The sequence below is a fragment of the Microtus ochrogaster genome, chromosome 19 (assembly GCF_000317375.1).
Source record: "Microtus ochrogaster isolate Prairie Vole_2 chromosome 19, MicOch1.0, whole genome shotgun sequence".
Classification (NCBI taxonomy): domain Eukaryota; kingdom Metazoa; phylum Chordata; class Mammalia; order Rodentia; family Cricetidae; genus Microtus; species Microtus ochrogaster.
Genome location: NC_022021.1, coordinates 903,229 through 928,596, shown reverse-complemented (window position 1 = coordinate 928,596; position 25,368 = coordinate 903,229). Strand labels below are relative to the sequence as shown.

Genomic DNA, 25,368 nt, shown 5'->3' with positions numbered 1-25,368 from the left:
ACCTTGTGGGCTACAGCAGATTATTAGAGATGGGCTAGTCAAGGTGCGAGAGTTAGCCTAAAAGAGGCTAGATAGAAATGGGCCAAGCAGTGCTTAAAAGAATACAGTGTCCGTGTAATTATTTTGGGGCATAAGCTAGACAGGCAGCTCGGGTGCTGGGGACGCAGCCCCGCTGCTCCTATTTCAACACATTTCATCTCCACTGGGGTAGCTAAGTGTTCAGATACAACTTTGTGTTAGCCTTCGGGGATGAAATAGGAAAACATCTTTTTAAAAATGATACAGGCTCAGTATATGTTTATTGAAACATAAAAATATGGGATCTAGAGCAGCAAAGGAATTTTAATCTGTGATATTTCCATTTTGTATTTGTGGGAATTGAAGATTGTGGGTTCTGAAGGCAGACTTGCCTGCAGGGTGGAGAAGAAGTAATTATCTTTCTGATTACTTTTTTGGATGAGAAAGTGGGCAGCAACAATGGAATCAGTCTGGTTTCGTCACACAATGCTCTCTTGCTCTTTGGTAGGAGGAAGCGTTTGACCCTGTTGATAATTGCAAACTTGGCTTCATGGGTTTGATTCACACTGCACATTCAGCCATGGAAGCAGCTGCATTTTCTCCTTGGCAGTCTTCTCTACTGCCCCTCCTCCATGCCCACCTCACTCGGTGGCTGGGGTTCCCATCTGGAAAGCCTGTTGCCACAGGATACAGAATCCTCTGGGAAAGATGGAAAGCTGTGTGTATGGTTAGGCTTGGCTGGTGGCTCATATAATCAGGGAAACCATGTGGAAAGCTTGCTCATTCGTGTGCAAGAGCCTGTGTTGTAGCTAGGTGATAGGGCCGCTGTGGGAAGTGGGCCCTGACCTTGTGCATGAAGCCTGCAGCACTGAGTTGTAATCCTCAGTCCTGCTGAGTGCCGCTTCTGTTGTTCAGCAATAGTGAGATGTGCGTTTGGCTCCCATGGAAGAGCAGCTGTAGCCCAATTTGTTGTTGTTGTTGTTTCTGACTAAATGATTCAGTTGGTCACATAACTATAGAGTCGCTATCTGGTATTTTCCCTTTTACTCTCTTTTAAATGACTTCTCTTACCTTCTAAGAAATCTAAGGTGACCAGACTTCTGGATCCATGTCTGCTTGGCAAACTGTGACTCCACTCTGCTGCCCTCCAGGTGTTGTCCACCTTGAGTTCGCCCTGAAGTGGGTAAATGTCCTGAGGGAACCAGAAGCTTCTCAGTTCCTGGTGTTGGCTCAACCATGGTTTGGCCTCCTAGGAAGCTCTGAGAACCCCAGCTTGCACTGGGAACAGAGATCTTGTCTGTCACAGGTACCAGCTGTGGACAATTGACAGCACTGTCCCATCCCTCCTGTGTTCATTCCTCCTGCCTCTAAGAAGTGCATGTCCACAGAGCCAAGCTGCAGATGTCTCCTGCCTTCATTTCTTCATCTTTTCTACAGTCGCGGCAGCCTGCTGCTTCTGCTATATAGTAAAGTGTCTATTGAGGTGTGGCCCCAGCTGATGGCTCCAGGTAGAGAAGGGCGTCCTCTAGTGTCTGTAATTGCAGTGTGCAGCAGAAGAGGGCAAAGGTCAGGCTCTTCGCAGGCCAGTTGGAAATCAGTGTGTCGGTTTGTGTTTTCTTTGCCCTTCCTGACTGCCATGCTGGCCAGCAGTCCACAGGGTCGTCTAGGTGAGGCCCATTCCAGAGCCTGACCAGCCCGTCACAAGAATCCCCACCAAGCTGCTTGTGAAATTGGCTGAGGTATTTCTCTCATACCATCCAGAGTTCTTTTTTAGCTTAGTGTGTTGACTCCTTCCTGTTCTAGAAATTCTGCACTAATTCATTTCTTCCTTCCCTCCCTCCCTCCCTCCCTTCCTCCCTCCCTCCCTCCCTCCCCTCCTTCCTTCCTTTCTTCCTTGTAACTGGAAGTTTCTTTCGCATTTGCCAGTTCCTGAATAAACACTCTGAGGTTTATATTAATTATAAAAGTTTGACCAATGGCTCGGACCCATTTATGTAAGTTTATATAATTTATAAGTTAAATTAACCTGTTTCTACTATTCTATATTTTATCACAAGGCTCGTGGTTTGTTACCTCACATCTTGTTTCTCCAGCGGCTGTTGGCATCTCCCTGGCTCTGCCTTCTTTCTCCTTGTATCTGTTTGGGTTTACCACCTAGCTATATTCTGCCCTGCCATAATAATAAAACATATTCACAGCATATGGAAGGGCATGCCACATCACTCTTTCTTTCTTCCTTCCTTCCTTCCTTCCTTCCTTCCTTTCTTCCCTCGCTCCCTTCCTTCCTTCCCTCCTTCCTTCCTTCTTTTTTCCTTTTTATTTTTAACACTGATGGGGCTAGAAAGGGGTCCACCGGCTGCCTGTATGGGATCGACTAGGACTGCACTTTGGACAGTGTATTTCATAGTGTGAGTGTCGCACTACTGTCCCTAAAGTGGTGTGATGTGGCAGTTAGCTGAAAGTGTCCTGGACGTTTGTGATGCATGTGGACTGTTAGGTCTAAAGGCAGACTTTTCTCTTCCACCAATTCCCAAATAACCGACACAGAGACTTAATTATAAATTTTGGCTGATCGCTCATGTTTATTACTAACTAGCTCTTACAATTTAAATTTAACCCATTTCTGTTCATCTACATCTGCCATGTGGCATTACTTCTCTTTCATCTTGCACCTCCTGTTTCCCCTCTGTGTCTGGCTGGTGACTCCTCTGACTCCATCCTTCTTCCCAGTGTCCTTAGTCTGGTTCTCTGGCCCAGCCTATCCTGTCCAGCTATTGGCCAGTCAGCTTTTTTATTAAACCAATCACAGTGACATATATTTACCCAGTGTAAAGGAATATTCCACATAGGCCTTATAGTTCAGGGGTCTCATTGACCTGACCTCTCCAGGAGCTGCTGGGCAACTGGGGTCTATGAAATGACCGGAGTCATTTCATAGGTAATACTTCCTTTAGGCTTCTAAAAGCCGCACTTCTAGGTGCTAGCCTTAGAATGTTAGCAAACAGCTTGAAGTAAATGTTAATTTAAGCTATAAAGGTCCATAGCTAGGGTCCCACTTTCAGTCTTCAAAGTCTCAGAATCACTTGCTGATCATGAATAAGAAAAAAGGCGCTTGCTTGGATGTAGTCATGGATATAGCCACCAATGTGGTTTAAAGTCTGTCAACAACAGCAAAAAAGCTATAACCTCTGGCCATCCAAGATGTTGTAAGGTGGGAGATTAAAATGGAAATTAAGTTTAAAGTGCTCTTGGGTGAAGAGGTGGTTGACATTAAGATGAGAATATGTGAAACCACCAAAGCCACAAACTGCACCTAGCAACCCCTTTGGGTTATGCCCTCCTTATACTGTTATTGGAGGCATGTGTAATGAAGCTATACTGCCCCAGGCAAAGGGGTCACCATTCTTTTCATGTACAGTGGGTGTTACCAGTATAATAGTGAACATAATTATGTAGCCTTTAATAAATATCTTGACTGAAGCTCTGCTTTTATTTTCTGAAAACCTTTATGAGCCAAGAAGTGTCAGGCAACAAGGAATCATGTGGAATAAGTGTGTCCCAGTGTATCCCAGGAGTTTCTACCAAATAGGAAACATGTTCATCATCGAGACAATACACCTGATATTTTACTTGGTGGTTTTTGTTTGTTTTTGTTTTTAAAAATAAAAGTTGCCTAGGGTGTGTAGCTTAGTAGCAGAGGCTTCACCTAGCACGTATGCTGTCTTGGGTCTGATCTTCAGTACCCCTAAAATTAAATAAAAATAAAAGTGGCTGTTAATTGGCTACATTTTAAATCTCAGGTTTTTGTTCTGTTTTGGAGTATCAAGGAGAGGTTCATAAGTAGCTAAACTGTTGACTTGAAAATGTGACGGAGCATGTGGATTACTAAAATATATGGTTTTTTCCTCTATGCAAAAAATTTGTGAGGTGGCTGTACATTACCTTTCTGTGGCCAGTTCATTGTCAACCTGAACTTAGTTTGACAATTTTGTGTTTCTCATTTTTTGAGCTAATTTTACAAACAAACTAAAATAAGAAACATTTTCATGCCAAATCTAGGATGATAGATAGATAGATAGATAGATAGATAGATAGATAGATAGATAGATAGATAGATAGACAGATGAAACAAACTGAATATGTAAATTTGGTGGTGCATGACTTGAACACTCAGAGGCAGAGACAGGAGGATGATGAGCAGAGCTAGCCTGTGCTACATGGCAAGATCCTCCCTGTCTCTAAAAAGGGTGTTGGAGAGAGCAACATGACTCCAAGTCTATAAAAGATCTTCAGATCTTGTTTTAGCATGTCTCTCCCAGAGCACTAACAACCCAAATTAAACCCTATCCTTTCCCTCTTCTCCAAAGCTTTTCCCTTGTCACCCAGAGAAAGGAAGCCAGCCCAAAGGTACACAACTGGAACTAGCTGGTGGCACACTGAAGAATCGCCTCTAGAACAGTGTTAGCATGTGCCCATGGCTTTAAATGCCAGAAAGGCTTTACCTCTAACTTTCTGTCTCCTGTCTTTTTTTTTAAAAACGAGAGTTTAACCTTTGTGGGGCCCAGAGATTAGACTGCTTTCTGAGTGGTTAAAGAAAATGTGGGGATTTCTGTTGTCTGAATAGGCATGCCCAGATAATCCCACCTCCTCCACAGCCCTGGGGAGGTGAGAAGCGCCGTCCAGCCCAGGCTCTGGCCGTGTGTGAGGACTCAGACCAGGGCATCATCCAGGAGCCGTTCTTCCCAGTGACTCCATTTCAGGCCGCCTGTGACAGAGGCCCATGAGGGGGAATGAACGGAGGGACCACAGTGGAGCTGTGAAGGAGGTAGCAGGGCTGTGGTTCCCGAGAGACCTGAATGTGAGATCTTGGTCAGCTTTTCATTTGTGCGTTTGTTTTCTTGACCGAGTAGTCTCCCAGTTATTCCTGCATATATAAGAAGTGCCGGTGTAACGCAAAGCTGGTTCCCCCGGGGCTCTGTGCTGCTCTGGTTTTCTTTTCTTTGTTGGTTTGACTTCATTTTCAAACTATCAACTTCAGTTTCACAATCCCTTCTGTGAGCTGTGTATTTGCATAACGTTGTGATTCATATGTCCCCAGATAATTTCCATAAATCTCATTAAAGCAAGATGTTGAGGCACGGGGTATTAAGTAAATAATAAAGCTGGGTGTGGTAACACATACCTTTAGTTGGAACACTTTGGAGGTAGAGGGTGATCTGTAACTTCTAGACCAGCCAGGACTACATAGAGACTCTATCTATCTTAAAACAAACAAATAAATAAATAGGTTTATATTTTTCTTTTATTATTTTGCCTTTCGTTTCAGACTTCCAGTTAAGAGTTTCACTTCAAGTGTTTACCAGTTGTCAGCTCTCATGGCTTTCGAGCACATTGGCTGCACCAAATACTGTTTCAGAAGGACGCGCAGAGGGAAGATGTTTGGGTTTTAAGAGATAACACCAGTATTGTCTCTTCTCGTGTCTTATTTAGATTTCGACACAGTCCCAACTGTTGGTACCTGAGAGACTGGACCATCCACACCTGGATTAGACAGTGTCTGAAGTACGGTGCACAGGACAAAGCCTTGTATACCATTGTTAATAAGGTGAGGGTTCCTGCATGCTTCTAGGTGTGAGTGATCTGCTGCTTGTACCCGTGATGGTACCAAAGAGAAGTACCAGAAGCCACTTTTCCTAAGTTGTCCTCCCAGGGTCCTTCTGCTGTCTTCAGACTGGAACTGGTTGTAAACTAACCAACAAACTGAAAACCCAAAGCTGCCGCTTTTCCAAACAGTGGTCAGGAAGGACAGGCGAGAGCGGAATGTGGTCCAGTCAGAACTCTGCACTGGTGGTCACTTCGTTCTCATCCTTACGCCTGGGGTTTCTTGCCTGCTTCCCTTTCATAAATTTGGGTGAGAGATGGAGTGTAATCTCTAGCTTATTAGGGCCATCTTGCACTTTTCTCAGAAGATGGTATTCCCGTTCTGGCTCTTCCTTCCCACAAGCCCCGGAGTTCCCAGAATTAAGGTCCTTTTGATGTTACACTCCACCCAGCACTTCAGTCTTCATTGACTTCATGGCACAAGAGTATATACAAGATAAGCACAAGTTGTAGAGTGTTACTATTGTCAGATCCAACCTAAATACTATTATGCACCATTAAAGAATTTTAACAGGGCTGGAGAGATAGCTTAGTGGTTAAGAGCACTGGCTACTCTTCCAGAGGACTCAGGTTCAATTCCCAGCATCCTCATGGCAGCTCACAACTATCTGTAACTCCAGTTCCAGGGTATTTGATGCCCTCACATAGACATACATGCAGGTAGAGCACCAGTGCACAAAAAATAAAAATAAATGAATAGCTTTACATTGAAAACACACCATGAAGTTTTAAACTGGGCAGTGGTAGTGCAGGCCTTTAATCCCAGGACTCAGGAGGATCTCTGTGAGTTCGAGGCCTGCCTGGTCTACAAATCGAGTTCCAGGGCAGTCAGGACTATTACATAGAGAATAATTAACAACATTTTACACAGGATATATATTTATGAAAATTTATTATTTTCATAGTGTCATTGGATGGACCTTGAAAATTAGAGTTAAAATGGAATGCTGATTTTATCTTTGACTCCTCTCTGCAAAAAATTATTTTCACCTATAACTTATGCTCAAGTCAAATCAAAATATTCTCTACATATTATTTGTGTGAGATGATGCACTGATTCAATAAATGAAGACGGAAGTAAAACAGATATCCCTGTCACTGTAAGCTCACCTAGATCCAAAGTGCTGCCCCAAGAGGAATTCAGAAGACGGCATCCAGCTGGAAGGAAGAAGTCGAGGGCAGGAGAGTCATTTAAACTATCTCCAAAAGTGCCCCAGGTGCTGCCCCCGGCCTGCAGTGACGGCAGATCTCAAGGGGACAGCTGAGTCAGAGGAGAGCCGAAACTAGATCCTAGATACAGATGGTCAAGGTTCAGGCTTCAGTCTTGTGAAGGAAAGGACAGCCCCAGGGGACGGAAGAGATGAAATCTTGTGCTCTTCATTCCAGAAATTATACTCAGAGGTGAAGATCCCTGTGGAAACAGATCCAGAAAGGTCTAGAAAAGTAGAGCAAAGGATCTCTTTTCTGTTGCTTCCAGGCCTTTAGAAGGAAAAGTCACTGGGTGAAGGGTCAGGAGACCCAGCTTGTAACCTCTTAGCTTCTGTCAGTTACCTGGAACATCAGGCAAATAATTTTTTCCTTGTGGTTCCTGGTTTTCTCAACTCCAGGTTGAGTTATATGGATAGTTAGATCCGTGGTTGACAGCCTGAGCTGCCCACTAGAGTCACCCAGGGTTTTTAGATTTCCAGGTGCTTCCCTGTGGAGAGACAGCTGAGTTGATGTTTTCAGTTTGGATCCCTAGCACCCATGTAAAAAGTTGAGCAGGGCACCCCTTGCCTGTATGTGCACCCACAAACACAACTGCATACAAAAATAATAAGCATCACAGATACTTGTATTTACCCCTTATATTCTAATTTACTTGGCCTAGGCATTTGGGTTCAAAGCACCATGAGTGGAAAGCATAGAGATTCTGGTGCCTCTCCCAGCACACACACAGCCTTCCCTCACCAGCATCCTGCTCCGGGGACATCTGCTGGGGCTGATTTAGAACAAAGCATTAACACCCAGAGCCCACAGTTTACAGTTCCTTCTTGGTGTTGTGTGTCCTGTGGGAGTGGATGAAATGACATGAGTCTAGATCATTGTGGCTGCCTTTTCATCTTCCTTAGGGACTTTTTCTTTAAGCTTCTCTTGACCCTTGGTCAAGGTTGAGAATCCTGGACTGGATGATTTCTTCTTTGTTCTACAAACTTTATCCTGTAGCCCAGATTGCCCCAGAACCCTCCTCAGTTCTGCCTCAGCCTTCTGAGGGGTTATCGGTGTTTGGCACCACACTCGGCTTGAACCAGTTCATTTCAAAGGTCCTTTCTAGCTCCAGTGACTTAGATTCTAGAGTGTTTTGGCTTTAACCTGCTATGGATTCGCGCTGCTGTGAGTGAGTTCTCTGAGCCGCAGCCTTCCTGCTGTGTCCGCTTGAACACACCTGAGGCTTCCTGTGCTGCTGTCATGAGTCAGTTCAGGCTTTGGAACCTCCCAAGGGAGTAGGTGGCACAGGAGAGGTTCCCCAGGTGTCCAGGTGTCTGGTAGTTGGTGACACTATGGAACAGAGGTGTTAATCCTATTGAAATAAGAATTGGGGATGAAATTGTAGCCATGATCTAAGCAGGAGGGAGTCAGGCTCACAGGTATATGAAAATCACAGAAGCGTGCTAAAACTGCTGGGCTCCGTCCTGGATCTGAGGCTGTGGGCCTGAGGCTTCAAGATCTGAGTCATTAATGTGCCCCTACTACACCCTGAAGCAGAGACTGCATTCTTTATTTATTCCTAAAATATTATTCCTAAATTCTGGCGTCTTAAATATGCAGGTAAACAGCATCCGAGGAGCTGGGTTCATAACAAAGCGTTGGCATATTTCTTGTTTATTTAGAAGCTCTCCAGCCAGACCATATGCTGTATAATTCATGCTTTTTTCCTTATGATCTGTTTCTGCATTTTCATTCATACCTTGTGAAAAGGATCGCTGGAGCTGCTGCTTTGTCTAGCTGTGGTGATCTGTTAGAACCTAGCCCTGTTCCCCCTTGAGTTGTCATCTGTGAGACACCCGCTCACAACTCTTGCCCTGACCGAGTTCCGGGTACCAAACCGCATGAGTCACAGCTTCAGTTTCACTGTCACAGATGCTGCAAAATGATCGGCACATCGTTTAACTCGAGTGGGGCCAGGTTTTATCCTGAATAATAGATAGGCATGTGTTACAGACTGAATTAAAGAGGGTTTCTTTTTTCTCTTCATTTTCCTTTTTATTACAGGTTCAGTATGGAATTTTTCCAGATAACTTTACATTCAATTTACTGATGGATTATTTCATAAAGAAAGAAAATTACAAAGGTAAGAAACCAGATGACCATCCAGTTAATACAGGACCTTCGGCTCCAAATGGAAGGGTCCAAATGCAGACAACTTCTCCTTCTTTATTTCTTAATTACGTCTCTTTACATTACTCTTTTAGTCAGAAAAATTTACATGAAGATCATTATTATTTATGCAGAAATTTTAAGTATCACCCTTTTATGGGATAGAAAATATCAAAGTATATAAGTGCTTATAAAGGAAAAGTTAATTATACGGACCAATCTGATTCCACTTCCCAAACTGATTAAATGCAGAATAAAAAGAATAAAGTAAAAATTGATCCCATTTTCATGTGTAATTTTGGAATCTATAATGAACAGTTGGCAGAATTAGATTTACAAACAAAGAAAGGCCTGTGAAATGGCTCAGTGGGTAATGGCGTCTGCTGCCAAGCCTGAGGACCTCAGTTAGATACCTGGAATCTACAAGGTAGAAGGGGCGAACCGACTCCAGCAGGTTGTCCTCTGACCTTCCACACATACACACGCACACACACATGTACACGCACATGAAATAAATAGTCAATAAAATTGTAAAGTACTAAAATTAATAATCAAATGTGTGATTTCAGAAGGAAAAAAGTGGGGACTTAGACCTGGAAAGTGGGCTCAGCATGTCAGAGCACCGTTTGCTCCTGTGCAGCGCACACCCACACGGCAGCCGACAGCCCTCGGCCACTCCACCTCTAGAGGACTTGGCGTCCTCGTCCTGCCTCCCCAGGCACTACACATGGATTCCTCAGACAAGCATGCAGCCAGCACCCAGATACATAAAGATAAAACTAAATAAGTCTTAACAACAGCAGCAAAATGGGCCTTCATCCTTGTTGAAAATATTGATGTGATTATTTAAAAGAAAATCTCACTCAGCGTGGTGGTGTACATCTTTAATCCCAGCACTTGGGAAGCAGAAGCTGGCCCATCTCTGTGAGTTCAAGTCTGGCCTGTCTACATAGTGAGTTTCAGACTCATCAGTGCTACATAATGAGACCAAGTCTCAAAAAAGAAAAGAAAATTTCTTCCAGGTCCTTATTTTGCTAGCTTTACTAGATGCTTTGTTCTGTCTGTCTCAGTTTCCTGCAAAAAGAGCAAGAAATTGATGCCTCTCAGCCTCCCGCAAAACCATTGCAGCATTTGCAAAACCAGCTAGCCATGAACAGCTGTACATCATGATAATTCATCTGTAATTATGCATGTATGCAAAGTGAGCAGGAGAGCGCATGCACTCAGTTGAAAACATTTGTTGTCTTGTGGCATGTGCTGTAAGCATTATGTTTCAATGTTAGCATTAACATCTCTACCTTGGCCACAACTTATTGACGGAAAGAAATTGTTTGAATGATACTCTTAGCTTTTGTCTGTGTTGTAGAATATTATGGGAAGATCGGAGTCATCTGGGGCCTGTTCTATGACTAGCAGTCATGTAGGAATAAATAACATATGCTGTGTGTTACACTCAGGAGCTTATGAAGGAACATCTTCCTCTCCCTTCTTTCAGTTCTTTTAAACTGATCTTTATTATCCCTGTTTCCATCTTTGAAATAACTCCCGAGGTTTGGGAGTTCCTCTAGCCTTTGTCTTGTCTTGCCTCACAGTGAGACAGCATTCTAATGGAGAGAAGCAGGCAGCCTGCTTGCTTGTCAGGGTGACTTTGCCGGTGATGCGCCTCTTTCTGCTGCCTTAGCTCTTCTGGCTGATGGACAGTGTGTGAGGCGTTATCTTGTTGATGTAAATAGAGCAAGCAGTATTTGATCATTGAAGATGCTACTCACTGGGAGCCAAGACATGCATTTTGAAGTCAGTGATGCACAAGCCCCAGTTCAGTGTGCACACACTGTGTACAGTAGGCATGAATGGCTCAGAAAGGACCTGCTTCGTCAAAGGCCATGTTTCCTCCTTCTTGATTCTGCTTATTTTCCCATCGCACTGCACTTTGAAGGTGTTTGTTTTTTTCTTTTTTTTATTTAGAGATTTATGATGTTGTCTACAACTAATTTCCTCTCATATTCACCTTCATCTTCTTGCCAGATGCTTTATCTGTGGTTTTTGAGATCATGATGCAAGAAGCCTTTGAAGTGGCGTCCACCCAGTTCCTCTCCCTCTATGTGTTATACCGTTGCCTGGCAGAGAAGACAGACCTCACAGTAAGTGATGTGCCCTGCCATGGAACCGAGAGCTAGAAGAAAGTCGAGCAGTGACTGCCAGGGAAGATAGAGGAGGGCAGAAGCCTTGCCCTTAGAATCTGGAGAAAAATATCCATATATAGTCATAAATGAACATTCATTCAGTGTGTTCTGTTTTCTACAAAGTGGAACTGGATACTTCCCAAGCAAAAGCCCTTACACACATTTGCAGGGGTAGGGGAGATTGTTTTTGTTTTGATATTGGGGGATTTGAATTCAGGGCCCCTTGCATGCTAGGTGAGCATTTTACTACTGAGATACAGCCCTAGCCCCTTGTGCACAGTTTGAAACTTGAGCCAAGCCGGGCGGTGGTGGCGCACGCCTTTAATCCCAGCACTCGGGAGGCAGAGGCAGGCGGATCTCTGTGAGTTCGAGACCAGCGTGGTCTACAGAGCTAGTTCCAGGACAGGCTCCAAAGCCACAGAGAAACCCTGTCTCGAAAAACCAAAAAAAAAAAAAAGAAACTTGAGCCAAGTCAGGTGACCTCGGACATTCTGCAGTGAGTCATTGATAATCACTGACAGCCAGACATGGCAGGCTAAAGAAGCAGGTGGGCAGCCAACTTTAACCCTGAGCTGGCGTATTTAATACTGACCATTTTGTTTGTGTCAAGGTTTCCCACAGTTGCTCCATACCAGTTGCTCCATACCAGTTGTGTTCCAGAATGTGCAGCATGCCAAGCTTTGGCTTAGCTCTTGAGTAGGACATTTACTTATGGTTTACTGTTATCCCTACGTAAATATGGCGGTGAGAAAGCAGTGACTGATAATAAGCAGACGTGTGCTATCCTGCACTGCGTTCTTGGGCTTTAGCTGTATTAATTTCTGAGGCATAGAGATTCTACAGAATAACCACGGCACCAGTAGATGATGCGAGGTATTGTGGCCCTGTGGTCTCCCTTAATTTCAGTACCAGATCTGAAAATCTCAGTTTGGCACTGATCACAATTTATGCTGGAGAGGTTGTGGGGAAAAGGGAACACTTCTGTGTGCTGGTGGGAATGCGAGCTGGTACAGACCCTTTGGATGTCAGTGTGGCGATTTCTCAAAAAATTAGGGGGGCTGGAGAGATGGCTCAGTGGTTAAGAGCATTGCCTGCTCTTCCAAAGGTCCTGAGTTCAATTCCCAGCAACCACATGGTGGCTCACAACCATCTGTAAAGAGGTCTGACGCCCTTTTCTGGCCTTCAGGCATACAGACAGAATATTGTATACATAATAAATAAATAAATAAATAAATATTTTTTAAAAAAATTAGGAAACAACCTTCCTCAAGACCCAGCAATACCACTTTTGGGTATATATCCAAAGGATGCTCAATTGTGCCTCTAGGACATGTGCTCAACTATGTTCATAGCAGCATTATTTGTGATAGCCAGAACCTGGAAAAACCTAAATGCCCCTCGACCGAAGAATAGAGAAGGACATTAAGAAGGAAAATGTGGGGCTGGAGAGATGGCTCAGAGGTTAAGAGCATTGCCTCTCTTCCTAGAGGTCCTGAGTTTAATTCCCAGCAACCACATGGTGGCTCACAACCATCTGTAATGGGGTCTGGTGTCCTCTTCTGGCTTGCAGGCATACACACAGACAGAATATTGTATACATAATAAATATTTAAAAAAAAAAAAAGAAGGAAAATGTGGTACATTTACACAATGGAGTACTACACAGCAGAAAAAAATAATGACAGCTTGAATTTTGCAGGAAAATGGATGGAGCTAGAAAACATTATTTTGAGTGAGGTCACCCAGACACAGAAAGACAATTATCACATGTACTCACTCATAGGTGGTTTATAAACATAAAGCACAAAAAGCCAGCCTACACACCACAATCCCAGAGAACTTAAACAGTGAGAACACTAGGAGAGACTTACATAAATACAATCTACATGGGAAGTAGAAAGTAGAAAAAGACAAGATCTCCTGAGTAAATTGGGAGCATGGGGACCTTGGGAGAGGATTGAAGTGGGGAGGGGAGAGACAGAGAGGGGAGCAGAGAAAAATGTAGAGCTCAATAAATACCAATAAAAACATGAAAAAGAAAGAAAAAGAAAATCTCAGTTTGGATAGGAGTTGAAATGTCATCAGTCCAGGCCTCATTCTGCATACCTGAAATGTTCTGCCTTACTGAGTGTTATGACCTATGATATAGCTTATATTCACAATTAAGTTATTAAGTATATATTGAGCCTATTTTTTTAATCAGTTGCCAAGTACTATGTATTTAGCAGTCAAACAGACATCTGCTTATAGCCTAGCACAAGACAAAGGGCTAGGCAGATGGCTTAATGCTTAAGAGCACCTACGGCAGATCCCAGTGCCCACATGGTGCCTCACAACCATCTAAAACTCCACAGACCCCAGGCGTGGTGCACATACACACATGTAGCCAAAACAAGCATGCAGCTGTAAAATTATAAACTGCTGGATACTATACAAGAGAAGTCAATGAAAAGCTCTTATTGAAGAGTTTTCTTGTATTTCAAACTTGAATTTATTAGAAAGTGAAAATACATTTACAAGACATTTACAAGGTTAATATTTGAAAGTTGAATCATCATTGCTAGTCAAAGAGGAAATACATATGCCAAACTGGCAGGAAATGTGCTAAAGGAAGCTGAGCACAGTGGTATATGTTTATAAGCTCTGCTCGTGGAGAGGCTAAAACAGGAGGTTTGCTTGAGTTCCCAGTGTACCTGGGCAGCATAGTGAGATCCAGATGTGGGGGGAATAGGCTGGAGGAAGATGGGCCATGTCACATGGGCATACCTGGTAGGGGAGATACCGTGATCATGATGGTGATGGCCCTGCAACAAAGAGGGTTATGAGTGAGTTCAGACTGAAGAGCACGGGCCATGCTAAGGCCATTTTGCTGTCATCCAAAAATAGGAGTTTGCTTCAATGTTAAATGGGGTATTATAATCAGATTTGCATTTCAAAGCCATCTCCGAGCTGTAAGGTGGATGAATCAGAGCAGGGGTGGGCTAGCTGTGGGCACACCAGTTTAGAGAATCTTATGGAGTCTGAGAGAGCTGATGATGGAGGAGCAGCGAATCTGGAGTGTCCACTCAGTACCTGATCGGTAACTATCAGGTGAGGAGGAGCTAGATACAGGGATGCGGGTGAGAGTGGATGTCAGAGCCTCAGTTTTGAACTGTTCGTAAGGGATCTCTGAGGAAGAGAGAGGCATGTGAGGAAATGACTAATTTGGCTCTGACCACACAGCAAACTTGGGAGACTTTGAAGCAGTCCAAAGATTTCTCAGTTGAACTGCAGGACACTCTTGTAGCCTTGCATCCATATGTAAATGTGTGCACATGATCTAGAGAGACAAGCGGTGGAAATCAGCATCATACGCATATCAGATGTCAGCATACACACGTCAGTCACAAGTAAAGGAAAATTTGGAGTGTGTTGGACCACACAAACCATAGAAAGAATGGCCTAGAAGAAAGGGTAGTATAAGGTGGGAATAATGAAGGGTCATTTATTTAGTGACATCAGAGTGATAGGTGGTCCATTTTATCTCCATAGAGAAACAGCAGGAGGCCAGATTGGAAAGGATTAGTGGGGGATTTAGAAGTGCAGACAAGACAGCAAGCATAGGTGACTCAGTGTGTCTAGTTTGTGGAGAGAATAGAGGAGGCGGAGGAGGAGAAGGTGAAGGCTTGCTTTGCGTCAGTAGGCAAGGCCTGGCATAACGATCCACACTGCCAGTAGAGTATGCTGTTAAGTGCTCAGGACCAAAACTGTTTTGGAATTCAGATTTGTTTAAATTGTAGACTATTTGTGTAGTGAGATACATTGGAGATAGAACCAATCTTCATCCATATTTTATGTGTACTTTAGACACATACACTAAAGGTGATGTTTATGCATTATGTTTAATTTGCACATGAAATATTCCATGTAGTATGGATTTTCTGCTTGCAGGATCATTTCAGAGTTAAAGAGTTTTAGAGCTCGGAACATTTTGGATTTTCAGATTAGGGATGCTCATCTCAGACGCTGTCAACTCTGACTGGTCCCAGCATGTCACTGACAGCTATTGCTCGTACATTTGCTGTTCATTCAGCTTCTGTTCCCTGTTGGAATCCTGAGCCTGTAGCTCATCTTTAGACGGTGAGATGGTTCAGTGGGTAGGGTGCTCCGCATCAAACCTGATGACCTGATCGGATCCCTAAGATCCATATGGTGCAAGGAGAGAGCTGACTGTTGTCCCATTCCATACACACACACACACACACACACACACACACACACACACACACACACACACGCACACACACTAAAACAAGTATTTGAAGTCAGCCTGATCTGCATAGTAGCAAGTTCCAGGCTAGCCGGAACTACATAGTGAAACTTTCCTTAAAAACAAAATTAAATTGAAAAATAATTGTAAGAAAGTGTTTTCAGGCTTCTTATTTATTCTGAACTGGACCCACTTTTCAGGCTGTCAGTGGGAGAAGCAAACTTGCCTAGATTACATTGGTGGCTTTGGGAAGTGTAGTTTAGTGGTAGTTTAGGTGTAAGACCCTGGGCTTAGGCTCCAGCACAAGTACAAAAGCCAGAGTGGTTGGCCCTGGGAAAGTGAGCAGCTCTTCTTTATCTGCACTGTGGAAGCCCACGTGGAGTTTCCCTTCCCAACGATCCACTGGTTTCCAAGGTGTAGGAAAATCTTGAGAACTGGGGCTTGTGCTTCACGAAGCATGGGCAGGAGATCTTTAATACCGCAGAGCCTTGCTCCATGCAGCAGTTGCAGCTGCAGACCTCCTACCTTCTCTGCCTCTTTCCCCAGCTCCTGTGCATGTGTGCTGCGAGGGAAGGGGCTAGGTCTGGAGGGTCACAGCTGCTGCTGTCTGGGTTGTTGCCACACCTCCTCCTCTGAGCTCTGCTCTCCAAGGAGCGCCCCAGTCACATCTGTTACTGGTGTGTGGCAGGCTCAGCGAGGCTTGTGGCTTTGCCCCCTTTTTTTTCTTTTCATGTCTCAAAAGGCTTCTATTTTATTGAAGTACAATTTTACACCCTAGGTTGAAAGACATAGTTACTAAGTGTTTCTGATTGCCTAATTTGTTTTCGAGAGGCACAAATCTTTCTAAAAGCAACTTAATGGTGGTACTTATTCTAACACTGTGGAGAAGTCTTATCACTGCTGTGTTGTTAGTGTGCGCCCTCCCTTTGGAGCAGTGTAGTATGAAGCTGGCAGCCTGTGGGGCCTCTTTGACGCTCCCAAGTCAGCGGGGTCCAGAGTGTACTCTATTTTCTTTTATTTTTTCTGACTGCAAAAGGCAATGGTTCATTACCAAAAGTAGGGGAAATAACGAGGAGCACAAAGAATAAAACCAAAACGACTTCATGATTTCACTACCTAGGAATCTTTTAGCTATATATAGGGCATTTCTGTTCTGATTTTTTTTCTAATATGAATACCTTTTATTTTTAGTATTGGGATAACTTTTACACAACTGTGTTATTTTCATAAGCTTAATACATGCTGTTTAGTGTCACCAAAAGACTCACATGTGTGAAGTATCCATGGCTTTAACAGACAATGGTCTTTTGTCTTTTGTTGCAGTGGGAAGAGGAGAGGAACTTTGGTGCATCCCTATTGCTTCCAGGCCTAAAACAAAAGAACACAGTGGGCTTGAGTTCCCAACTGTATGGCTATGCACTTCTTGGTAAGCTAAGTGAGCCTTATTAATATTGCTCTTTGTGGAAAGATGTGGCTCAACTTTTTGGCTCATAATTAAAGCTTCGTTTAAATTTGCTAGTGAAGTTCCAGTTATAACGTACATGTATAGACAACAAAATAAGTCTCAGTGTGGCCTTACAGTTATGGACAGTCGAGAGATATCATAAGACCTGTCAAGACTCACTCTGTTAGCTGTAGTAGAATTCACTCCTGATCAGCAAGGAAGTTCTGGCGCTCTGTCTGGCAGAGGGCAGCCTCAGCACCTGGGGTGTGTGGAATCTGGGCAGACCCCCAGCTCAGAGGGATTCACGGGTGTATGGTATTCCATATCCCCACCCCCTCTTCTCTCAGAAGTCAGCCCTCCATGAAAGTGCCTTTTCTTTTCCTTGCTTCTGCCCGTCTCTCTGAGGAATACCTCTTTGGCCGCAGGAGCTTTGCCAACAAAATATAGTGTGGATTCTAATATAAACGATTAAGAGCCCGGTCTCCTTGGTCTGTCAGACTGGCCAGCAGACTAATGCAAGAGTGTTCACTCTCTTTGTTGTTGAGTTTGAGTTGAGGGCTTTGGTGCTTTATTTGTAGTGTTTGGTTGTGTTTTTGGTTGGTTGGTTGGTGAGACAAAGTTACCTGCACCCCAGGTGACCTTGAACTCACTGTGTAGTCACTGGAGGAATCCCAGCTTCTTATCCTCCAGTCACTACCTCGTAAGTGCTAGAATTACAGACGTGCCTGATTTGTGTGATGCTGTAAATTGAACCAACTGATCTGTATCCTCAGCCTTAGATTTTGGTCTTCAGAGACAAGTTCTTGCTCTAGCCCAAGGTAGCCTCAAACTTGAGTCTTCCTGTGTCCACTCGCAGGGTGCTGTGGCTGCAGGTGTATGACCCACACCCAGCCTGCAGTTCTTGTTCAAAATCGCATTTCGTTTATTTGCTTCCTATTTAGATACTGATTTGCATAATTTTCTTCCATTTCGTGCTCAGAGTATTGCGTGGATCGTTCACTTGGAAAATACACTTGGCTGTTGTTTATGGCCCTGGTCCCCTGTGATAGGCAGCCGTGCTATCAGACACCCCTGCCCCACCTCTGCTTTCATTGTGTCCTGCGCTGCAGCCTCACTCAGAGTGATCCCTGTCCAGCCCAAGCACCTTAAAGCTCTAAAATTAGCCATGTCCTGATGAGCTTTGTCTGCTGGTATCCTCCTACAGCTTCCCAAATCCTCCTTCCTGGGAAAGATGAGTAGAGGCAGATAAGACCCAGCTGCTCAAGGTGACATTGCTCCCCAGTGTGGAAAGGCTCTGCTCCCTGGTGCCAAGGGTCCTGTACTTCCACCACAGCCTGCGCGACAGTTTGAGGAGCCCAGGGGATATTCAGGCTCTGTGAGCCAGAAGATTGCTAGGACTCTGGTTTAAGAACCGATAATGCTCAATTAAAAGAAGATTTGGGTTGTTTGTTTGGTTGGTTGGTTTTTCCTCTGTCTTTTCATAAAGACAATAGACTGGACTTGGCATTTTTGAAGCACGTCGCATATTTCCTTGCAGGGAAAGCCATCAGATGTTCACGAGGTTTTCACTGTAGGAAAGTTGTGAAAGTCTCTTTTTCTCGGGAAGGTTTTGAACTTGAAACAAAAATAGTACTTCCATTTTCTTCTGTCTTAAGGGCAGCCTTCTGGAGAAAACTCTGTCAGTCTCAGAATTCTTCAGCCAGTGATTCACAGGCTCTGGTGGATCTATTAAAACATGTTCACCAAGCTTGCATTTACAATGCGCAGGGTGCGGTTCCTCCTCTAGGCTGGTGTTTGCTGTGGCCTCGGGCTGCAGACATGCCGGGGACCGGGGACCTACAGCTGAGGGGTCTTTGTGGGTCTCTCGGCCACAGGGAAGGTGGAATTGCAACGTGGACTGCAGGCTGTGTACCACAACATGCCTCTCCTATGGAAACCAGGCTACCTCGACAGAGCCCTTCAAGTGATGGAGAAGGTGGCCTCCTCCCCTGAAGACCTCAAGCTGTGTAGAGAAGCGGTATGTTCCTGCCCCTCCACTCAGATGGAGCCATCACTGTCCGTCTGGGTGGTGTGAATTTTTCCTGTTGTCTTTCCCCTTCCCTGGCTTTCTGTATCTGTGTAGAATTGGTATTTATTCACTTGAAAAGGATGAAAAGAAACCACAAACATTTTCAATGTTGCTGACAGAAAGGCAATGGAAAATAAGATTATTGTTGATTCCTACCTCATTGTGTAAGAGGAAAGCTGTCTCCTCTCCTGCAATTCGAACTCAGCTCAATAAACACCATCCTCTTCACCATCCCCAACCCCCATCCAAAAGGAATTAAAGGTGGCATAAGAGAAAGATTAAATAATTTTGATGGATTTATCCCTCATGCAGTCTGGAAAGATTAGGTAACAATTTTCTTTAATATCCTGGCTGTTGGTATTTGCCCCACAAGTATAAGTACCTCAGTTCAGATCCCCAGAGCAACCTAAAATGCCAGGCACAGCAGTGCATGCTGCAGGGTGGGAAGCAGGGAGACATGGCTCGCTGGAGGCTTACTAGCTAGCTAGCCTAGACTACTAGGTGAGGTTCCAAGCCAAGAGCCCCCATCTCAAACGAAAAAAGCAGAAAGTGCCCAAGAGTGACTCCTGAGATTGTCTTCTATAGTCCACGTGCAGACACATGAACAGCCACTCAGTCCTCATCAGCCGCACAGAACATGGATGCTGGAGAAGACTTCTTCCTTCCCATTGGACTGACTGTGGTGCATGAGTGATGCCGAATCTATGTCAGCTGTCTAAGGTGTTCACATGGCCTGTCTCAGTGTCCTCCTACCTGTGCCAAAGTTCATTTCTTAGTCACCTAAACCCCCTGACAGTGAGTTCACTAGGCATAGCCAGACTGGGAAACATAGCGGACTTTAACATCGAACACTGAGCTGTAGTGTTCCCACCCGGCCCTGCTGCTCTATCCAGAGAGTCCCAGACACTGTCTTACCAAAATGAAAGGTTGCCTAGGAGCTACTCGTGTGTGGACTTGACCCTGAATACACTGAGGCTCACCCTAAGCTTTCGTTTCAGTCAGGAGACACTAGGCCCAGTGCCTTCTGTGGCACCTTATGCTCACTGAACCCTTTACGTTCTTTCCCAGCCGTTAGACCCAAGGATACACACTTCTAAGTGTGTTTGAAGATGGCTCTATTCAGTGTTGGTAATTGAAAACAAACTTACATACAAATCCTTCACCAGGGTTAATTCCTTCTAATTTCAGCCAACTTTGCATTCTTTTTATTCTAATATAGGAATGTATTCACATGTCAGCAAGAATGTGATGTATATCCAGTTTGTCCATAAAGTATTGAAAGCAATGTAGCATTGGTGCTTTGTTCTACTGTAACACTGATGAGGTCAATTGGTGTCCAAGCAGGTGCTTGCACGGCCTTGCTACTATCTCCTCCCGCCTCTGATGACCAAGCCCTGCACGGGTTAAGGAGGTGTGCCACACAGTGGAGGTAGAGGAGCAAGAGAGCCAGATAAAAGAACCTCCATGTTTTCAGTTGTTTACTATTTAAGTCCCAGAAACCCCCTCGTTAGAATGAATTTCCTGTGTGCTACGGCCAACAGCTTCTGTGGATTAGACAGATCCCTAATTTATACTACTCCATGAGCTGGAATCTTCTGAGAGTGAAGGGGTGCCTATAGCCTGCGGCTTTAATGTGCATTCAGAGTGGCCTTTTGTTGTTTGTGGTCTGTGGGGGTCTTTTCTTTCCCTTTGTCCCAGTTCCAGAATGACTCCAAAGAAAGACATGAAAGTGGGGGCGGTCCTTTAATGCCCATCAAATGTAATTCCTGCCTCCCTACCTGGTTAATTAAAAACATACTTAATTTACCATTGTGCTGATTCGCTCCTACAGATAATTCTTAGCTCATGTCTGTAGCTTTTGTTATATACTGAGTTCCTCGTGCTTTCTGACAGGTGTGGCTAATGTATAGGAATATAATTGTTGTGTCTCCTTCTTCCTTGTTTGCAGCACTGGGGATTGGACTCAGCACTTCATGCACGGTCAGCCGTTCCAATAACCCCTGGCTGTTACCATCCTGAGTCTTGGGTCTCCCTTTTTCTCTTTCTTTGTCTCTGGCTTTCACAAAGTCAAGCCCATAATGAATGATGTCTTTCTGACAGCTCAATGTGCTGGACGGAGTCCTGAAGGTGGTGACATCTCCAGCTGACCAGCCCCAGGAAGAGACACAGCCCCAGGAAGGTGAAGGTAGCTTGGGCTCAGCAGACGTGGTGGAGCAGCTGGACATTGAGGAACCAGAACATTCGAAGCTTCCCCAATACCTGGAGCGATTTAAGGTGATTGAGAGCAGAAGTTGAGCCTCTCCCAGCCATGCATGAACATGCTTCTCTGGTGATGGACAGGCTTCTCTGCATCAGTCCCACACAAAGGCATCAAAACTCACAGCAAGAACTGCATTTGTGTTGCTCCCCACAGGCTGTGGCCTTAAGAGAAATAGGTGCCGGCTGGGCGATGGTGGCGCACGCCTTTAATCCCAGCACTCGGGGGGCAGAGGCAGGCAGATCTCTGTGAGTTCGAGACCAGCCTGGTCTTTTAATCCCAGCACTCGGGGGGCAGAGGCAGGCAGATCTCTGTGAGTTCGAGACCAGCCTGGTCTACAGAGCTAGTTCCAGGACAGGCTCCAAAGCCACAGAGAAACCCTGTCTCGGGGAAAAAAAAAGAGAGAGAGAGAGAGAGAGAGAGAGAGAGAGAGAGAGAGAGAGAAATAGGTGGAATTTTTGTGAGTTTGCCCTAATCAGTGACAGTGTTGTTCAGTAAGGCAGCATGCATCCCCAGTGATCCTCGTGTGTCTGACGGGTGGATAACCTTTCCTCCTGTTAACAATCGCCTGACTCTCTCTCAGTGTGGAAGGTGTCTGGTCATTTCTCTCCACTGCACCCCATGTGCTCAATCGGTCACATTTTCAGCATGCAGCGCTAAGACTCAGGCTTCCTTTGTGGCTCATGGCAGCTTTGCGCTTTCAGGGAGCATTAGAGGCACTGCCTGACACCACACGCATATGGAAACAGGTTTCCCGAACAGCACTGAGTGCTCAAGCTGGCTTTGAACTCTGTGTCCTAAAGTGCTCACCGTCAGTGTCAGGAAAGAAAACCCATGACCACCACCCCCCCCCCCTTTATAAAGAATTTTAAAATCATTATATTAGCAGAAAATTTTTCCATCTGTGCCAGCTGGCCAGCTGTACCTTTTCACTCTGGGTAGGGAGAAGTGTTGCTGGACTCTCCCACCTGAGTCTGTGTCTTCTGAAGCAGCCCCGGGAAGCCTTTCCTCTTATCATAGTGGGATCCCTTTTTTAAGGAAGTCATTGCCCAGCTTCTTTCCTCTGTAACTTGAAACTGGGAATAAAAAAAAAAAAAAATAGTGTTCCCATCATACCCTGAGAGCAAAGCAGAGAGAATTTATACACAGTCCTTCCCCCCTAACTTTGCCTGCCGATGTACAAAGCTTAAAGAAAAAAGTCTCCTTTACCCTACGGGTTCTTCTTGACCATGTTTCGTTAACAGTTCCTGAGTGTCGGCATCAAAGGATGGAGACGTGTGCCTTCATTAACTTCTCAGCCCTCGTACCTCCACAGGACACCTCATGACCATTCAGGAAAGAGCGGACGCAGTGTTTGTAGCCTGCTAGCTGTGACCTCAGCCATGTTAGCCCCACTGCCCTCCCTTTGTCCTCACAGGGCTCCTGGGGAGACAACACGGAGCCTGTCCGCAACTGAAGTTGACTTTGGACAAAACTCTGCCCCTCACCATTCTGTTCTGTGTCCCTGGCCATCTCTTTGGCTTCAGACAACCTGGGAAATGATGCCAGAGAGAAATCACTTTCAGTTTACACTTCCTTTCCTTCCTGTTACCTGATGTGCATCAGTCTTGGGGCTGGCTTCTCTGTAATTAGACCTGCCTGCCCCTTGGAGCTCATGGGCCGTCCCTTCTCCCACCATTCTTGCTGGCCAGGCCTTATCCTGTCCACTACATGGACATCTGCCTCTAACCTGCATCTGGGGCCCTACAAGGCACTCTTTGCTGATGTACATCTTGAAACACTTAAGTAGATTAATGCTTTTTAGTACTTCAGCGGGAACACTGCGCTGACCCAACTGGCCTGCCATCTCAGATGGAGCTGTAAGCAGGCGGGAGGTTAGGGCCATCTGCAGGGGAGCCCAGCAGGTGGAGGCCTGCCCTGCGCACGCACTCGTGAGAAGTTGCTGAAATGAATCCCATCTGTTGAAAGAGCCAAAGACAGGGATGAACCGGCTCTGGCTTCAGAGTCTCTGCCATCTTGTTAGCATCCTAGAATCCTGTTACCTGGAGCTCCCTGCTCGGTTAGGGGCAGGCCCCAGTGGACCTGTGGATTGCACCTCTGCTGTGCACTCAGGGAGTACGGGCAGTGGAGTTGTGCTTTGTGAGAAGGTGGTGTAATGGTGATCACACGTGCTGCAGCCCTGACTTTGTGTAACTGCTGAGCTGGAAAAACCAGCTGCACCTGGAGGATAGGCCTGGGAGCTTCCTGCCAAGCAGCTTTCCTGCAGCAGATTGTGTGGCTGCTTAGCACAGGACTTAACTGCTTCTCATTTCCTCTTTTTCTCTCACCTGCTCCCTTTTCTTTTTTTTTTTTTCCTGTTTCCTACAGGCCTCTCAGTCCAAACTGCAGGAGTTGGGCAGGATTGAGTCAGAAGGTCTTTTGACTCTGACAACCCAGCTTGTGAGAGAGAAACTCCCCGCCTGTGAGGCCGAGGACCTGGCCACTTATGAGCAGAAATTGCGTGAGTGGCACCTAGAGCAGATGCAGTTGATCCAGCGGGAACAGGAGCAGAGGGAGAGAGCAAAGCAAGAATACCAGTCGCTGAGTGCAGCAAAGACTGCAGCCTGAAGGGCCCCACGCTGGCCCTGCTTCAAGGACTGTGTGGGCCACCCCAGCGTTCTGCTTGGACAGAGTGGACTCAGGACTGTGTGGGCCACCCCAGCGTTCTGCTTGGACAGAGTGGACTCAGGACTGTGTGGGCCACCCCAGCGTTCTGCTTGGACAGAGTGGACTCAGGACTGTGTGGGCCACCCCAGCGTTCTGCACTGACAGGATGGGACTCACACTGTGCTGTCCAGCTTCCCCTTTTTCACAGCAAGCCATGCACAGCCTGAAAGCCACAGAGTGCTGCTGACTGTCAGGCCACTGTCTGCCCATCCAGATGTCAAGGGCCAAGAAACTAAGAAAGTGGCAAGTGACTGGGCCGAAACCACCAGCTGAATCTCTACTGGGCTTTCAGGGCTCACAGTGGACTCCTGGGCACAGTGTGAAAAGTTCCCCGTATCTGGTGCGAGTGATGGAAGATGCTACAGCTGAGGCTGCAGCGCGGGGTCTGAGTGGCCCATGCTGCCTGTTCTGAGACCTTGTGTCCCTGGCTAGTGCAGATAACCTGGTGGTTGGGCCCTGGGTGCTCAGACATCCCGCTGGCTCTTCCCCCCACACTCCGCCCTCCTCTTCTCCCTCTGGGAGAAGCCCAGCTTGGTCTCCAGACCACAGCCTGCCTAGGTGTCTGATTGTAGGAACCCATGGTGACCCTTACAGAATGTGGGGACTTTGGAGAAGAAACTTGGCCCTGGGTGAGGTCCTTGTGGCCTGGCTTCTTCAGCATATTAGACTAACTTTTTCCCACACATTGTCAGAAATAAAAAATGAACCTTTGGTATATGTGTGTACACACAGACAACTTTAGGGCAGAGCTTTCTAGTAAAGGATGGGACTTGGAGTGCATAAGGATGGAATCAGTGTGGACTGTCAGAAGGTGGAACAGTAATATTCCTGGGAGCCTTTCTGGGAGAGGGTCGGGGACTTTGCCTGCTGTGTAATGCTGCCCTTAATGCAGTGGCGCATCTGTATCCAAGGTTGTATTCTGTCAAAGCCTGTAGAACACCAAAATAATCACAGAAAATTTATCCTTGGTGAAAAGGAAGGAGAGAGGGGGTCTGGTCCTTAATTTTGCTGTCTTGAACAGCACATTTTAGCCCTCATCCATCAGGCTATGACTGTGTAATAATAACAGTCATTACAGTCCTCAGAGACCTGCCGTGAGGTAGCGCCATTAACCCCATGCGGTAAGGAAGGAGGTGAAGCTAAATACCTCCCCTAAGCAGCTGCTGCTGCCCCAACCCACACGGTGTCCCCCATGTCTGACCTCCAGGGTCCTCCAGGCTAGCAGCACTGACTCGGGTCATCCCCAGAAGTCAGGGCTGGATTCTGGTTGATCAAAGACAGGGTTTTCTCTGCCGTTCCTTTATAGATTCAGGATAGATCCAGTGGCAACCAAGGAATGACTGTTGCTATTGAAGCATCTTATTTATTATTCTTCCCCTGGTCCCCTTATTACAGTTCCAGTCCTTGCAGAAGGAAACATTCCTG

The 25,368-nt window shown here is 45.6% G+C and overlaps 1 protein-coding gene across 1 annotated transcript in view; it reads left to right on the top strand.

The window, feature by feature from the left end:
* Window positions 1–24,654, top strand: part of Mrps27 (mitochondrial ribosomal protein S27) — an 84,188-nt gene extending 59,534 nt beyond the window's left edge. The window contains exons 5-11 of the mRNA XM_005356428.1: window positions 5,509–5,623; window positions 8,932–9,010; window positions 11,062–11,177; window positions 16,792–16,894; window positions 18,787–18,929; window positions 21,081–21,254; window positions 23,605–24,654. Coding sequence (XP_005356485.1) covers window positions 5,509–5,623; window positions 8,932–9,010; window positions 11,062–11,177; window positions 16,792–16,894; window positions 18,787–18,929; window positions 21,081–21,254; window positions 23,605–23,844 — 970 coding nt within the window. The 3' untranslated portion in view covers window positions 23,845–24,654. The remainder of the gene's footprint in view (window positions 1–5,508; window positions 5,624–8,931; window positions 9,011–11,061; window positions 11,178–16,791; window positions 16,895–18,786; window positions 18,930–21,080; window positions 21,255–23,604) is intronic.
* Window positions 24,655–25,368: the final 714 nt, after the last annotated feature.